The sequence below is a fragment of the Salarias fasciatus genome, chromosome 7 (assembly GCF_902148845.1).
Source record: "Salarias fasciatus chromosome 7, fSalaFa1.1, whole genome shotgun sequence".
NCBI classification, from domain to species: domain Eukaryota; kingdom Metazoa; phylum Chordata; class Actinopteri; order Blenniiformes; family Blenniidae; genus Salarias; species Salarias fasciatus.
The window spans coordinates 24,133,894-24,148,829 of NC_043751.1; the positions used below are offsets into that span (position 1 = coordinate 24,133,894).

General features: G+C 41.0%; 2 protein-coding genes across 2 annotated transcripts; both read left to right on the forward strand.

Annotated features, from left to right (window-relative positions):
- Positions 1–113: 113 nt before the first annotated feature.
- On the forward strand, positions 114–4,725 carry LOC115391270 (DNA-directed RNA polymerase II subunit RPB3). The gene is made up of 9 exons (XM_030095396.1): positions 114–265; positions 1,108–1,157; positions 1,319–1,387; positions 1,480–1,532; positions 1,623–1,751; positions 2,486–2,537; positions 3,956–4,124; positions 4,200–4,274; positions 4,421–4,725. Exons 1-9 carry the CDS (start codon positions 180–182, stop codon positions 4,563–4,565), a joined length of 828 nt encoding a protein of 275 aa, XP_029951256.1. The 5' UTR covers positions 114–179; the 3' UTR covers positions 4,566–4,725.
- A 2,042-nt stretch (positions 4,726–6,767) lies between these two features.
- Positions 6,768–13,181, forward strand: LOC115391259 (diacylglycerol O-acyltransferase 1-like). The gene is made up of 16 exons (XM_030095381.1): positions 6,768–6,903; positions 7,710–7,797; positions 8,071–8,111; positions 8,253–8,338; positions 8,424–8,476; positions 8,638–8,743; positions 8,917–9,012; positions 9,146–9,309; positions 9,421–9,459; positions 9,544–9,585; positions 9,678–9,722; positions 11,355–11,464; positions 11,547–11,612; positions 12,194–12,281; positions 12,417–12,479; positions 12,698–13,181. Exons 1-16 carry the CDS (start codon positions 6,785–6,787, stop codon positions 12,890–12,892), a joined length of 1,401 nt encoding a protein of 466 aa, XP_029951241.1. The 5' UTR covers positions 6,768–6,784; the 3' UTR covers positions 12,893–13,181.
- The last annotated feature ends 1,755 nt before the right edge of the window (positions 13,182–14,936 follow it).

Consider the following 14,936-nt stretch of genomic DNA (forward strand, 5'->3'; position numbering starts at 1 on the left):
TGTATTCACTTAAGGCCCGCCCTCTTACCGGATATAAGCCAATCAGCGGTCGCTCTCACAGCTCCTGTCCAATCAGCGCTCGGTAATCCCTCCGTGTCGTCTTTGAGCCGCAGCGGTTTCGGCTCGGTGAAGTGAACTCGTGTTTTTCTTTAACCTTTTTGAGTCTTTTCGCTTCTAAAATGCCGTATGCTAACCAGCCCACGGTGAAAATCACAGAGCTCACAGACGAAAATGTCAAATTCGTCATTGAAAACACGGACCTGGCGTAAGTACTTGATATTTTACCCCTCAATGAGAGAGTGTGAGCAACATAGCAGCCATTATTCTGCTCAGCATCAAAACAAATATTTTGTGCAGAATTCAATCCTTAAAACACTGCTTTAAAAAACAACATGCTGCTTAAATAGTCTTAATTACAAGAAATCATTTATTTTTCCACAAGTCGAGTGAATGAAAGATAAAGCCAGTGAAGACAGAAGTACGGGTTATATTTGTGGTTTTGCCTTCATAATAGTAGTGTTTCAGTATTTTTTTTATTTTCTACACTGATCCTTCGATCACTTTTGAGGATTTGCTGCAGCTTTTGTTCCTAAAATAGAACCAGAATCAAGCTGATTTGTGTTTTAATGGGATTTTCCCAAATTTGTTAGTTAAATTGTTTAGAAATCTTCCCGGGTTCTCAAAATGAGTTGATCTAGTAATTTAAAACTTATTATCAAATTACCAATAAAAAATCTGAAAGATATTTTAAGAGGGTTGTTTGATAATAATTGCTCAATGGCTCCAGAAGAACCCCAAACCAGAGTTGAAACATGAATGTATCTTGCTTTAAGTCTTTTCTTCTGAGTTTTCTATGACAATCGAGTTATCTAGTTGAATCTACTAAATAAAGCATTTAAAGATCAGTTTTTTTGACTGAATGAACTCTTGATAAATTGATGAAATAGATAATATGTAGTTGCAACCTGAACCATCATGCAGTCTGAGTTTTGGAGCTACATCAGGTAATCAAGCAGTTTAAAGACTAAATTGAGGCATGATTTTTGTGAAATGAGACTTTAAGCGTTTCATTATTTACCTCTAATGTTCCTGTTTTTACTCTTTCAGGGTGGCAAACTCTATCCGGCGAGTCTTCATGTCAGAAGTTCCCACAATAGGTACGATGACATGGGAGGGGTCCAAAGTTCTGCCTGCTTGAAATTAGATCTATAGAGATGTTAAAGAAAACTTGACACGGTGTGGGATCAACAGCAGACCTGGGAAATTGACCAGTATTGGTGACAGTGATACAGTCTGAACTGGAACCTCCTTTTTTCAGCCATCGACTGGATCCAGATTGATGCCAATTCCTCGGTGCTGCACGATGAGTTCATCGCACACAGAGTCGGTGTGTATTCTAACATCTCCAACAGCTGTGCTGTATGTAACAAGAGGAGTGTGCAGCATCCACATATATGTGTGTGTGTGGTGTGTTTTCAGGCCTCATACCGCTCACCAGCGACGACATCGTGGACAAAATGCAGTATTCTCGGGTGAGTCATTAAACTTTCAGTGTTTCACTGAGACAGTAAGTTTGATCCGGAGACAGAGTGATGATAATCAAACGTGTGCTGGCGCTGCAGGACTGTACCTGCGATGACTTCTGTCCGGAGTGCTCTGTGGAGCTCACGCTCGACGTTCGGTGCACCGAGGACCAGACGCGTCACGTCACTTCGCGCGATCTGCTGTCCAGCAACCCGCGAGTCATTCCGGTGAGTCCGTCCTGTGGCTGAAGGCGGTAAAGCCGAATCTCCACCCAGCTGTCTCCAATACAGCTCCTGCACTCAGAACCACATTAAGATTTTCTTTGTCTATGTCTTATACAAAGGAGTTCCTCTGTAGAACAGCCAAAAAAAAAAAAAAATCTGATGTTGAAATCTAAAAATTGCTTGCAGTAGCTTCAGCAAAGGTACACTTAAGAAAGCTTTATTTGGTTTAATGAGCTGCACAAAACACTACTGAGGTCCAGTCTCATCCACAAATACACAACGTCTCAATGTTGACATGGGGACACTGGGGATTTTTGTCATCATGCTCAGTAGTCATGGAAACATGTTGTCATGCTCGGTAACCATGGAAACATGTCATGCTCTGTCCTCATGGGAACATGCTGCTTAGTGCTAGTAAATATGAATCTGTGCCAGTTTGTGGAGCAGGATTAGTATTGCAACAACACATCATCAGTAGGGTAAAACTAACCCGTCTCAAGACGGTCTAATCCCAGCTCGCGTTTCCCATTAGCGGGTGAACAATCCAACGCTTGGTGAATTCTGATTCACTATAATAGGAAGAGCCGACATCGAAGGATCAAAAAGCATCCAGACAAGTATTTGCGAGCGTGAGCTGAGCTCACTACAGTGTATCAGTGTTATGTTAACAGCTATAAAAACAACTTAGAAATGGTAAAACTCACATAAACAATCTGATTGTGCTGTGACCTGTCCAGGTGACCTCCAGGAGCCGAGACAACGACCCCAACGACTACGTAGAGCAGGATGGTGAGTAGCCACGCCTGTTCCTCGGTGGACTATATCTTCTTGTCCTGATCTTAATCTCAAAAAAACTAAATTTATGGTAATGGGTAACAAGAAAATCGATATGGAACCTAAATTACTAATAAATAATGAAATAATTGAATGTGTGAACGAATATAATTTTCTTGCAGTTATTATTGATCCGAAATTACGCTGGAAGCCACAAATTACAACTGTAAAAAATAAAATGGCTAAATCTATAGCAATTATGAGAAAATCAAAACATCTTTTGGATTCAAAGGCGCTTTTCACAATTTATTGTACGCTTATATTACCATATATTAGCTACTGCGTTGAGGTATGGGGAAATACATATAAAACCAATGTTAATGACATTTCTATCATGCAAAAAAAGGCTGTTAGGATTATACACAATGCTGGTTATAGGGATCATACGAAACCTCTTTTTCTGCATTCTAAGATTATGAAATTTGAAGATCTAGTGAAATTTAAAACACTACAAATCATGTACAAGGCCCAGAAGAAACTGCTTCCGATCAATATTCAGAGCATGTTCCTTGATAGAGATCCTAAATATAATCTGACAGGACAAACGAATTTTAAAAAACAGCGGGTTCGTACCAATTTAAAAAGTACGTTTATCACCCGAAGAGGAGTTGACTTATGGAATGAATCGAATGACTCTTTAAAATTCACTACCTTATTGGCAAGCTTTAAAAAAACTGTACAAATTAAATGTATTCATGAGATATGCTGTTGATGAAAGTCTGCTGTAAAATATGTCTTTATATAATGTATGTATTAAGCTCTATTATAGAATTACCATCATTTGGACGATATAAATGAAATATGTAGCAATTAATCCAACAGTATTTGTTACGGTTTGCGGATTGTTTATGGTTATCTTTAAAAACTGTACACTCTTTGGCTTTACTTGACTTAAGATTCACTGCTGTATAACACTTACCTTCGTATGCAAACGTGAGCATGTGGAGGAATTACACAACATTGCACTTACACAAGTTATGCACATGCACATCCACGTAGGTATGCAGGTGCATGCATATAGTATATTACACCTAAGCACTGATGCGCATGCCCAGACACACCGTGTGTGTGGCGCATGTCCATGTGCTCTGATATCATTATTGTATCTTTATGGTTGTCTTCTCACGTATTTGCTTATTTATTTTCCTCCTTGTCACAAAAGTTGACATGTAAATAGCCGACAATGCAGCTATGAATGTGAAAGTGGAAATAGGGGTAAGCCCTAATAAGTATCTACTTCTGCTTCCTCCTTTTGAGCCTTGTATGACTATGTCATGTCTTTTTACTTTTTATTTTGTGAATTTGTTGCTTGATTGTTCAACATATGCTCAAATAAACTGAGCTGAACTGATCGATCAGCCTGTTCTCTGCAGACATCCTGCTGGTGAAGCTCCGGAAAGGTCAGGAGCTCCGCCTCCGAGCGTATGCCAAGAAAGGCTTCGGTAAGGAGCACGCCAAGTGGAACCCGACGGCGGGCGTGTCCTTCGAGTACGACCCCGACAACGCTCTACGGCACACCGTGTACCCGCGACCAGAGGAGTGGTACGTCTCGACGTGTTTTCACCCTTCACTGCTTCTGCTCTCGAGTCGATGACGAGCCGTTGCTGTGACTTTCAGGCCGAAGAGCGAATACTCCGAAATCGAAGAGGATGAAGTCCAGGCTGCCTACGACCCCAACGGGAAGCCCGAAAGGTGAGAGGAGACTTTTAGGGGTAAAAATTTTTTTATTATAGTGATAAAAATGTGATTAGAAAACTTTCTTTTTATAGCCGATGACATATAGTATGCGTTAATGTAATGCGTTATTAAAAATAGGTACCGTACTCATCTGTGTGCAGGTTTTACTACAACGTGGAGTCGTGCGGCTCGCTGCGACCGGAGACCATCGTCATGTCGGCGCTCGCCGTCCTGAAGAAGAAGCTGAGCGACCTGCAGACGCAGCTGAGCCACGAGATCCAGAGCGACGTGCTCACCATCAACTGAGCACCTCCGTCCCGTCTGGAGCGTCTCGCTCAGCCGATGGGTTCAGCGTGTCTGGAACTGGAGCTGCGTGATTAAAATCAATGAGTTAGATATCTTTGCGTCTGTAATGTTTGAAACTTTTTTGTGTTCTGTTCCTTTTTAAATAAATCTGATTTGTGAATCCAGCGAGTTCTTTCCTCCGAAGCCTTTTTATAGTTTTTTCATTCAGTCACCATGTGGATTAATTTAAAACCAGATGCTACGGAATACCATATAAAACTGAACTGTATCAGAGGAAAAAAAGCTCAGGTTTAGCTGAAAAAATAAAATAAAATGCTACAACATAAAACTATACCAATCCTTTAATATTTTTTCTCATTTCCATATTCAGTAAAAGTGATATTGATTAATTTAGTCATGAAAACTCAGTTAAAATGTAACATTTATTCCAGGGTGTCAAAGTCATTTGAGATCAGGATCCACATTCAATCTAATTTCGTCTCCAATTGCCCAGACCAGTAAAAATTGAATTTAAACTTTATGGTTTTTCTTTGTTGTGCAGATTATACATGATGAAAATGTGTATATTTTCATAAAAAACATAATTACAATGGAAAATTATTACAGCCGATTTTATTGAAATCTTCTGGTGGAAAATACAGTGAAATAAAACTTCTATAAATGTTGTATTCTGTATGTTTTTACAAGTTCACTCTGACAGCATGGCTTTGAGTATAGTATATATTGAGAATATATTTTAAAGGTAAAAAAGTAAATTGAGTCTCTCTAATATAAAAGAGAATAAGGGCAAAGTCTCAGTGAAGTGTTCAGGCCTTTTATGCAATGTTATCAAGTGAAAATGCAACACTTTTTTGGATTTCGGGGTCCATTTTCAAAACGTTGCAGTGTAAAAACAAAACTTTTCTGAAATGAAACCACAAAAACTACACTTTACCACTTAAGACATTATGTAAACAGGTCATCGCTGACTTGCAAAATTAAAGTACTATTATCCTTTCAATTTTAAATATTTTTGTAGTCAGTTTATATCAATTCAATGTTATACATTTCATATTTTATTTTTTCTTGCATTTTAGCAGAAACTATGATTTGCCATAATTAACTGTTTAATTAAACATGTTACTTTATGTGAATGTAACTGTCATATGCAACTAATTTTAAAAAAATACATAAAGAAACAAAAATGAAAATAATATATAGTAAAAAAAAAAAAAAACTATTTTTAATTCAGACTCTTTCCTTCGTGGAGGCTTTCATTGTGAATGTTTTGTGAATGTAATAATTTTTAAATATATAGTTTTTATGTCCATTCACCGACCAGCTGCGGAGGATGCGCGTGTTGTGTTCAATGAGGCAGCCAGGTAAGCCCCTCTCTGGAGGTCACACGGAACTCCATTCAGATTCCTGCAGATTTTAGATTTCACTAATTAGCACCACGTATAAAACGTGACTCCAGCATGTTATGTGGCGTGCACGGACATATCTGTGCACAGCTCTTTATTTCGGCTCATATTCCATCTGCTTAACAGCAACAGAAGCTCTCTATTTTACACGTTTCGTGCTAATGCTAATGTTTACGCAGTTGAAGACATAATTAGCTCTCAAATAATCATTTTTAAGTCAACCGGAGTGATGTTATGAACTAGAATTCCTGCCGTATTGACCGACAGTTGCTTTGACACTGATTTATGTCGGAGGTTTTTTGTGTTTTTCTTGGATAAACGTAGAAATTGGCGGAGAAGCTTAAATGTGTGGTTTTCCAGCAGAGGTTTGGTGAGGACGAAGTCCAGGAACGGAGCAGGTTTGTTTATTAATGTTCGGAGGTCATAAAGATGAAAAACTAAAAGAGCTCCACACCTGATTGAAAGTCCAGATGTACCAACAAAGTATGTTTGTAAAACGGGTTCCATGATATTTATATTTGTTCTAATTATTTTTAAATATTTGTTGTTATTTATATTTCTGTTTTTATTTGTTGTAATTTTAATTCATTTTATATGATTTTGTTGAATGTTGAGTTTTATTGATAGTTTAATTTGTCTGTTCTTTTTCTACTGCTGTTTTTCAACATTTTTTAAAGTGTTTTATTTCAAAGACAATATTTCATCTTGATTTACCTTATTTCAAGGATATTCAGACTGAAGTTATTGCTGAGTTTGGAAATCATTAAAACTGTAGTAATGTGACATTTCAGAGTGCGATCTTCAGACTGAGGAGGGATGGCTGCATTGAGGAAGAGGCTCTGCTCCTCCTCCTCGGCTGGAGAAGATGTCCTCTGTGACGCTGCAGCCGTCGAAAGCCTCGATGATCTCCAGCATCCCTCTGCTCCACTGCTATGGTGACTTTCTTCCGACTCCAGCAGATTGAGATAAGCAAAGAAACAGCTGTAAAATGTCTTCAAATTGCATTTAATTGTGCTGGGTTTAAGCAGCTGGACACTTTTTGCAGCTGCCATGTTCTCAGGGAAGATTAGTAAAATTTTTCAAAACAACAGTTTAAAGCTACTTCAGAACTGCCATTCCACACCTATCAAAATTGGAATCAGTCAAAAGGTTGCTTGAAACTAGCCAATCATTTAAGACTAGCCTGAAACAAGTCCTAAACTAGTTAAACTACTCAGAAATCAGCGTTGAGCTGTCCAAAACTAGCCTTCCGTTTGGACCAGGGTACCTCCAGGAGCAATCAGCTGACCTGAGGCATCGAACAGGAGTGTCAGGGAGAAGCAGCTCAAAGAGGTAAGGTAGGGCGAGCCCATTAAAACATTTAAAAACAAATTAAACCAGTTCCAAACAAGTTAAAACTATCCTGCAAGTATGTCAAACCCGGCATGGCAACGGTCCGCTCCAGAATTCACCAATATTCATTCCAGGCTAACCTAAAACCAGTCAAATTTCATCTCTAAAACTAGTCTGAAGTGCATCCAAAACTCATTTAACAATCAAAAGCCAGATCAAGACTCGTCTGAAAATAGTATAAAGCTAACTGAAATTAAGTAAAAAATTGTCACCATCAACCAAAAAGTCCAAGTCCAATGTTTGAAATAATCCCCCAAAACAGTTAGCAGATGACAATGAGATGTGACAAACCCCAAAATATCAAAGCTTGTTGTTGTTGAATAAGACTTGAGACATGTTTTGTGTGCAGCTGCCACAGCGTCCAGGACTCTCTGCTGAGTTCCAACAGCAGCTTCACCGGCTACAGAGGCGTCCTCAACTGGATCATCATCCTCCTGGTCAGTTTCTGCCCTGCTGCCTGTGGAAATATTCACTGAGATCAATTGAATTGTGTTCATGCCGACTCATCAACCCAATATTAGTGTGAACATATTTAATAGGCAGGGCCAAGATTCATCCCCTCTTCACTCCAAAAGCTTCTCTCTGACAACTTCCTGTCATCGTGTTTGCCGTCCTTTGTGTTCTGCTCGTGTTGTGTTGCATTCCTTCTGCTCTCAGTCAAGTTTATTTTGAGTTTTGGGTTGAAAATGACTCAATTCTCTGGTTTTCAGGTGCTGACTCATGCTCACCTGTTTCTGGAGAATTTCATTCAGTAAGTCAGTCCAAGGAAACAATGTCTGCAGGCAAAAAACTCTTCAACGAGTTTCCGTAGAATTGATCAGATCGATGCTGGCAGGTACATTTGAGACAGAATAATTGAAAAAAGAATGAATGTGTGGATAATTCTTCACAGATACGGGTTCTTGATAGATGTCAAAAAGGTTCTGGGGCATATGATCGAGGACAACTGTAACTGGCCATCGGTCAACCTCCTACTGGGTAAGACACTCTGGGATGATAAAAACATACCAGGTCAACATTCTGTCACTCAGCTGAGAGGTAAAAGTCTTTCTGTTCCTACCAGCTTCCAGCATGTTCATTCTCGTGTCGTTCCTCCTGGAGAGACTCCAGGAAAAGGTGAGGATTCGTTTTATAGTCCAAGTGAACATTTAGATCAAAGTTTACTCAAAGATATGCGAAGAACCAGAAGATTAGTTTACACTGTGAGTCTTTGTGTCATCCTCAAATAATAATAATAATAATAATAATGACAAAAAACCTTTCTGTCCTCCCATCAGGGACTGATTCCCCCCACTGTAACTCACCGTCTGCATCTCACAAACCTTGGCCTCCTAGTGGTGTTCCCTGCAGCGGTTGTTCTCCATGTGCCAACAATATCCACAGGTAACCACTTCTTTTTCTAATTCAAAAGAAGTTAAGGCCCTTAAGCAAGTCCTAGACTAGTTAAAACTAGCCTGAAGTAGCTATGTCATGGTTTGCAAACTCGCTTTAGCATCTGAAAATTGTGGTGTTTAACAGCCTGGAGTTACAGTTGGTTTGGTGTCGTCGTCCACCAGGTGGAGCCTTCTTCTCCCTCTGGTTTTACACCACTCTTGGGTTGAAGCTTTACTCGTACCAGGAAGCTAAGCGCTGGTACCGCGGGGCTCGTCCAGGTAAAAACCTCGGAGCAACTCGAACCCATCAAGACGACCTCTCAAACTGAGAGTCAGCTTTGTGTTTCAGGGGGGATGCAGGGCGGCCATGAGGAGAAACACACCTTCACGGGTGAAACTGCAGCACGATCAGATGATTCCCGCCGTCCGTCCGTGTCTCCTGGTGAAGACGTGTCCTCTGTCCTCTCTGCAGGTCTCTGTTACTTCCTGCTGGCTCCCACTCTGTGCTACCAGAGGAGCTTCCCCTGTAACCCCCGAGTTCGAGTCAACAAGCTGCTGCACAGGCTGCTCGAGGGGGTGAGCCCACACAGACCTTTCCGTTTTGACTGCTCAACCCATGTTTATCTTTTTTCTTGTAATTTGTACTGAATGCCATCAGAGCCAGTTTTCTTCATCTTGATCATTCAGGTGGTTCTGATCCAGATCATGGTGGGCATCGTGCAGCAGGTACAGCAGCTGCTTCGAGTCCTTTTCACAGTAACTCCAGTCTGAAGTTAGAACCTGGATTCTTTTCACTTCATGTCTTTGCAGTGGATTGAGCCGATATTTCAGAGATCGGAGACCTCGTTCTGCGTGAGTGGAACCGAGTCCTTCTGAACAGAGAGCATCAGAGATGAAAGATGGCTGGGAGACAGGCGTCTGACATTTGATCTTCTTCCACGCAGAGTATGGACACCACGATGAGAGTGGAGCTCCTGGTGGGACTGGCTGTGAGTGGTCTCTGTTCACTTTGGATCAAACATGTTCCATAGTGTCAAAACTACACGAAGATAATCACTTCCATCCTGAATCCACGGTTATGTTAGTTGATCTTGTCTTTTATTCGGTATTTTCTCGCAGAGTAACCCACAAGACACTGCTCACCTGACTTATCCAGAGTGAGGCTGCGTTTATTCAGTGTTTCAAGTGAAAACAAGTTGTTTCAGAGAACTTTCAAGTTTACATGGCAATGTTTAAAAGTGGTGTCCGTTTACACGGAAATGGCAAAAACAGTGAAAGTGATGTAGCTTTCGTGTGGGGCCACTAGTGGGTGCTGCGTTTGTATAATAAAACCATGTGCGCATGCATGCAGAGAAAAATCGAAGCTCCTTTACATTATAATTGAATCCTTCTCGCGTGTGGACAGAAACACTTTAGTTTGCACTTTCTACGGCTGCTTCAGCTTTTGTTGTTTACGCCAACACAAGGCTTTTTCCATAAAGTTCCACTGTATTCAAAAAGTTTTCAAAAAGTTGAATTTTCAGCAGCTCCAAACACCTTTGTCATGAAACAGGTCTAAGAAGCAGATCTCCGTCCCTCTGTGAGCTCCGAAGCAGTGATTTGATACATCCCTTTGTGGTTTCAAGGCCTTTTATTCAGTTCTTGGGTTGCCAAAACACAAAAAACCGCCACCTGGAGAGCCTTTTCAGATTTACCACCAGGTGACACCAAACACCACAGCTGAAGGCCCTCTTTCAGGCGGCCTCCTGCACGAAAACCCTGCAGCTTCCCCAACGTCTGCTGTCCGCTGCTCGACGTCGCTGCAGTCCATCAACTGTCCTCCCTGTCTGCTAGAGCGGCTGCCCTAAATCCTCTACTGGCCCGGGGGGGGGGGGGGGGGGGGGGGCATCAATTATCATGCACACCTCTCTGCAGCCACTACAGCTGTCTTTCTCTGCCCTGCGTCCGAGCCAAACCATGCCCATGGAAAACCAAACCATGGAAATTCAAACGGGTTTGATTTTTTTGGAAGCATTTTCCAGTCTCCAGCAGGCCTTGGGGACCTCACAGAGACGTCTCCTCAGTTGTGGCGATGTTGTAGAGACTGATTTGTTCCATGACATAGGACACTGGGAAGACGTCTCCACGACATTTCCGCAATGTATCCGAGACTTGCTAGACAAAGGAGACTGAGGAGACGATGCGGCGGCTTCTCTGACGCTGCTTGGCCCACTTGATGCCTCTGCGAGAGTGCAAACCACTTTTTGGTCTTCCGAGTTTCCCGAGTCAGAGTAGACGTGAAATATGTAAAATAGTGAAATAAACCTTTTACACTGGCAAAGATTTCAGTGAAAATGAAACTTTTTCAAACCGCTCCCAAAGTGGAATCTTTTGAAAATATGTCTCAGTGAAAATGGGTAAGAATAACACTTCATGGATACGTTCAGGCTCTTTCTCCAGTAACCATGGCCGTAGTGAATACTTCTTCTGCACATGCTCAGTAGATGGACGATAACAGTGATTTACAGAACATTACCATGAAGAACTTTTCTGAAATGAAAACATAAAGCGTGTTTGAGTTGGGATTAATGAGAGCATTTGCATGATAAAACAGCAGCGTTTCCTGTGTGGTTTCTCGTCAGGCACCGACACACTTCCTCTGGCTTCTCTTCTTCTTTCTGACTCACTCCTACCTGAACTTCTGCGCCGAGCTGCTGCGGTTCGGAGATCGGCATTTTTATGGCGACTGGTGGTCAGTGGCAATTAGAGGTTGTTTGAGGTCCGTTCGTTGCAGCGTCACTACATGGCCACACTTCTCTCTGTATCATTTACAGGAACGCAACAACGCTGATAGATTTCTGGAAGAACTGGAACGTCCCCTTTCAGAAATGGTGCGACAGGTATATAATGTTTGGACCGTTACCATCCATCTTCATCAGAATCCCCATATATATTGCAGTTGTGAGTTCGTTCCACTCTTGCATTTGGTTCAGCTATGAGCCTCCATTTTTTAAAGTGTCCTTGAGTGAGATACCGAACATCAAACTGCCCCCAGGAGACGGCGATTGCCTTAACATGGCAGCAATTGGTGTGTGTGAGACTGCTGAAGCAGTTAAAAAAAGCACCATACCTTTTTGAAATCCATCAATCATTAACACGCTGTAGTGTAAGGCACTTGCATACCATTGGGAACAAGTTGAAGTTCACGGTCTTGCCAAGGAATATTTCAAAAGAAAGGAAGTGTTAGTAAATTCACACTTGGAGCTGCCGTTAGGAGGAAATGAAGGCTGCAGCGCCTCACGTCGAATCCTGTGTTTTTCTTCCCTCCTGCTGAGTTAGGAATGGGTCCAGATAAATGGCAGAAATGTCAAACTCAACCCCAGTTTCCTCGTAGTCTGTTTACTTTTGCACATAACTGACGAAGAACACAAAAATAAATCTCCCTCTGGTTGTGCTGGTTTGTTTTCCCACTTCTATAAAGACACGTTTACAGTCAGCTGGTGGAAAGAAATGTTCCCCCGTCTCAGGCTGAGCTGCTGGTCTTCCTGATGTCTGCAGCTCTGTGTGAGGTACAGTCTGATTTTGCTCTTTGGAGGGCTTACACACCGAAATTACCCAGATCTTCTCCTCTGGTTTCAGGCTCACTGAAGCTCGTTAGCAGCCTTGAATCTCTTTACTGTTTCTTCTGATCTTGTTCTCCGCAGTATTTGATCGCTCTGCCGCTGCACTGTTGTCGTCTGTGGATCTTCATAATGATGGTGATTGAGGTGAGACGATCTCCATTCCAGACTTGTCTGTCTTGGGTGAGCCTACCAGGAGTATATTGCTCCTGATTTCATAGCTCCTCCCCCTTGTACAGTCTGCAAGGAGACTGAGCAAAACTGTCGTCATGGAAACGGGGCCCCACTACCTCAAATTGTCCTGTTTGATGTGATTATGATTGATGTGTGGGTTGAATATCTAACCCTGTGTATTTTTCTCTCAGCTCCTGGTTGCCTTATTGCTGGGAAAATATTTCCATGGAAACTACGGCAACGGTTTGGTGTGGCTGTGCCTGCTTCTGGGGCCTCCTCTGGCCGTGACCACCTACTTTCACGACCACTACGTCTTTGACCCCCATCGCTCCCGTCAGCCTTCAACACAGCTGCCAGTCGACCATGGAGGCCTCCTGCAGACTTGATGAAAAACTTTGCATTCAGGAGATGACTTTCAAAAAGAACTCGGTTCTGGACAAAGATCCAGTCTGATAATCTCTCCGACCTCAATTCAATTCAGCAATACATCCAGGAGACACCGGGCATCCACATCTCTGCCCTCTATAAACTGAAATATGATACAAACTAATTAAATGTATCAGATATTAAATGTTGGAACTTTGGAGCTGCAGTGACAACAAAAAAGGCTTTTTGGCTACTTTTAACCAGTGTTTGTCTAAACCAGTATTGACAGGAACAAACATTTTACCAGAAAAACATAGCAATTACTTGTCTCATGTATACAGTAGTACACAATGAGATTGTTTGTATTGCTTTAAGCCCGTTTGAGAGCAGCAGAGGGCAGCTACTGTTCAACACCTGTGGAGTGTTCAGGGTTTAGATGCCATTTAGATGACATTTGATGTCAAAGTGCATCATTTATGTTTTTTGGCTTCGGAAAAGTTTTGTTCTTGCAGCAACATTTTGAAAAGGATTTATTTTTCCAAGTGGGTGCTGTTGGCTGTTTTTGTAATGAACCCATACATACATGCACACAGAGAACAGAGCTGCAGGTTGGACATCGCTGCTCCAGATGTTCAGATTCCAGTGTATGAAACACTAATCCAGTGTATGGAAAACGTCTGAACACATTTCAATGCTTACTGACTACTTCCAGATGATACCGCTTGTGTTGTTAAGTGAATGAGATGGATAGAAAAATGTCTCTGCCATGTTTTTAATGTAAATATTTCACAACAGGTAATGAATTATGCTTACAGAAGTTTTCTGCCTCAAGGAAAACAGTCTACTTTGTACTGTGAGTGTACCATCACTAGTTACTTCTTTCAAAAGTACTGTATTAGTTGTGTTGAATTGTTTAATTAAAGTAGCTGGCTACTTGGCAAACTAACTTGTGTCCCTTTTTAATGGTTTCCCTCAGTGTATCTTGTCTTCATTGCATGTAGACTTGAGCAATGTTTTAATGAAGCATTACACTTTAGGGAGTGGGGATAAGATGTTCTAAAAGTGAACTCACCTTTGTTCAGTATTCTGAATCAGAGTGATAGATTCAGGCTCATCTTATTTTTACAAGGGGAATGTCTTTCATTTTGTTGGAGGATGCAGCTAGTTTTGCATTAAACAGGATATTAGCAGCCTAAAGCTAAGTGTCGGTTCGGTGATCATCAAATGATGACTTTAAGCGATTCACCAAACTGTTCCACAAAAAATGTTTTACCATTCAGAGTGGATGGGATTGTGATGATGAGGCCTGAGTCTTTACTATACTTTAAGCTCAATACTTAGTTTAAATTTTAACACAATTCTATATGTGTCCACTATTTGGGTGTGAGAGCTTTGTCCTCTCTTTTACCAGTTTTAAACCATGAGCTTTTAACTTTTCTGACTTTTTCAGCTGTTTTTTGGACTTTAAAATGGGTGTGTATTGCAGTGATGGAATGAATGGCATTTCGAACAAGATTATTATTTTTAGTAAGAGCATTCTGAGTAATTACTTTTCCCAGCATAACAACATGGTTACCGTTACTGACAATAATATGAGGCGGGGTTTTGTTACTATAATTCACTGCTTTCAGCTTGGTTTTCCGCCACCGGAGTGTCCAGCTGACATAGTGGAGCATCATTTTTGTGTACAGAAAAAAAATCAGTACTGTGCAAAAGTACATTCCCCACCCCCCACCCCCTCGGTTTAAAGTATGAAAATTAAAAAAAAAAAAAAAAAAAAAAAGATATAAACGAGTGGTACTATATAAATCAATCTGAATCGAATTGAATGGTGAGTTGTGCTATACATATTACAATGTCATAATTTAAATGAATTTTTTTTTACGTTTGAAATAAAGTTTTCAAATCAAAATCAAATGAAAGTGCATAATGTGAAATGATATTTACATGAAATGCTTCGCTGAATTAAATATGATGCATTTTATTGTGTTTTGTAAGAAAGACAAGAAAAAAAATGTTGCTTTAAAACTGATACATTGTTGCCAATTCCTCAGCCAGGAACGT

Bases quoted from the DNA above. Each gene is read 5' to 3' on its own strand.
- LOC115391270 (XM_030095396.1), top strand. From the start codon at position 180: ATGCCGTATGCTAACCAGCCCACGGTGAAAATCACAGAGCTCACAGAC. The intron at 1,388-1,479 runs GTGTGTATTCTA...GTGTGTTTTCAG, and splicing joins GTTCATCGCACACAGAGTCG to GCCTCATACCGCTCACCAGC. The intron at 1,533-1,622 runs GTGAGTCATTAA...CTGGCGCTGCAG, and splicing joins ACAAAATGCAGTATTCTCGG to GACTGTACCTGCGATGACTT.
- LOC115391259 (XM_030095381.1), top strand. From the start codon at position 6,785: ATGGCTGCATTGAGGAAGAGGCTCTGCTCCTCCTCCTCGGCTGGAGAA. The intron at 8,112-8,252 runs GTAAGTCAGTCC...AATTCTTCACAG, and splicing joins TTTCTGGAGAATTTCATTCA to ATACGGGTTCTTGATAGATG. The intron at 8,477-8,637 runs GTGAGGATTCGT...TCCTCCCATCAG, and splicing joins TGGAGAGACTCCAGGAAAAG to GGACTGATTCCCCCCACTGT.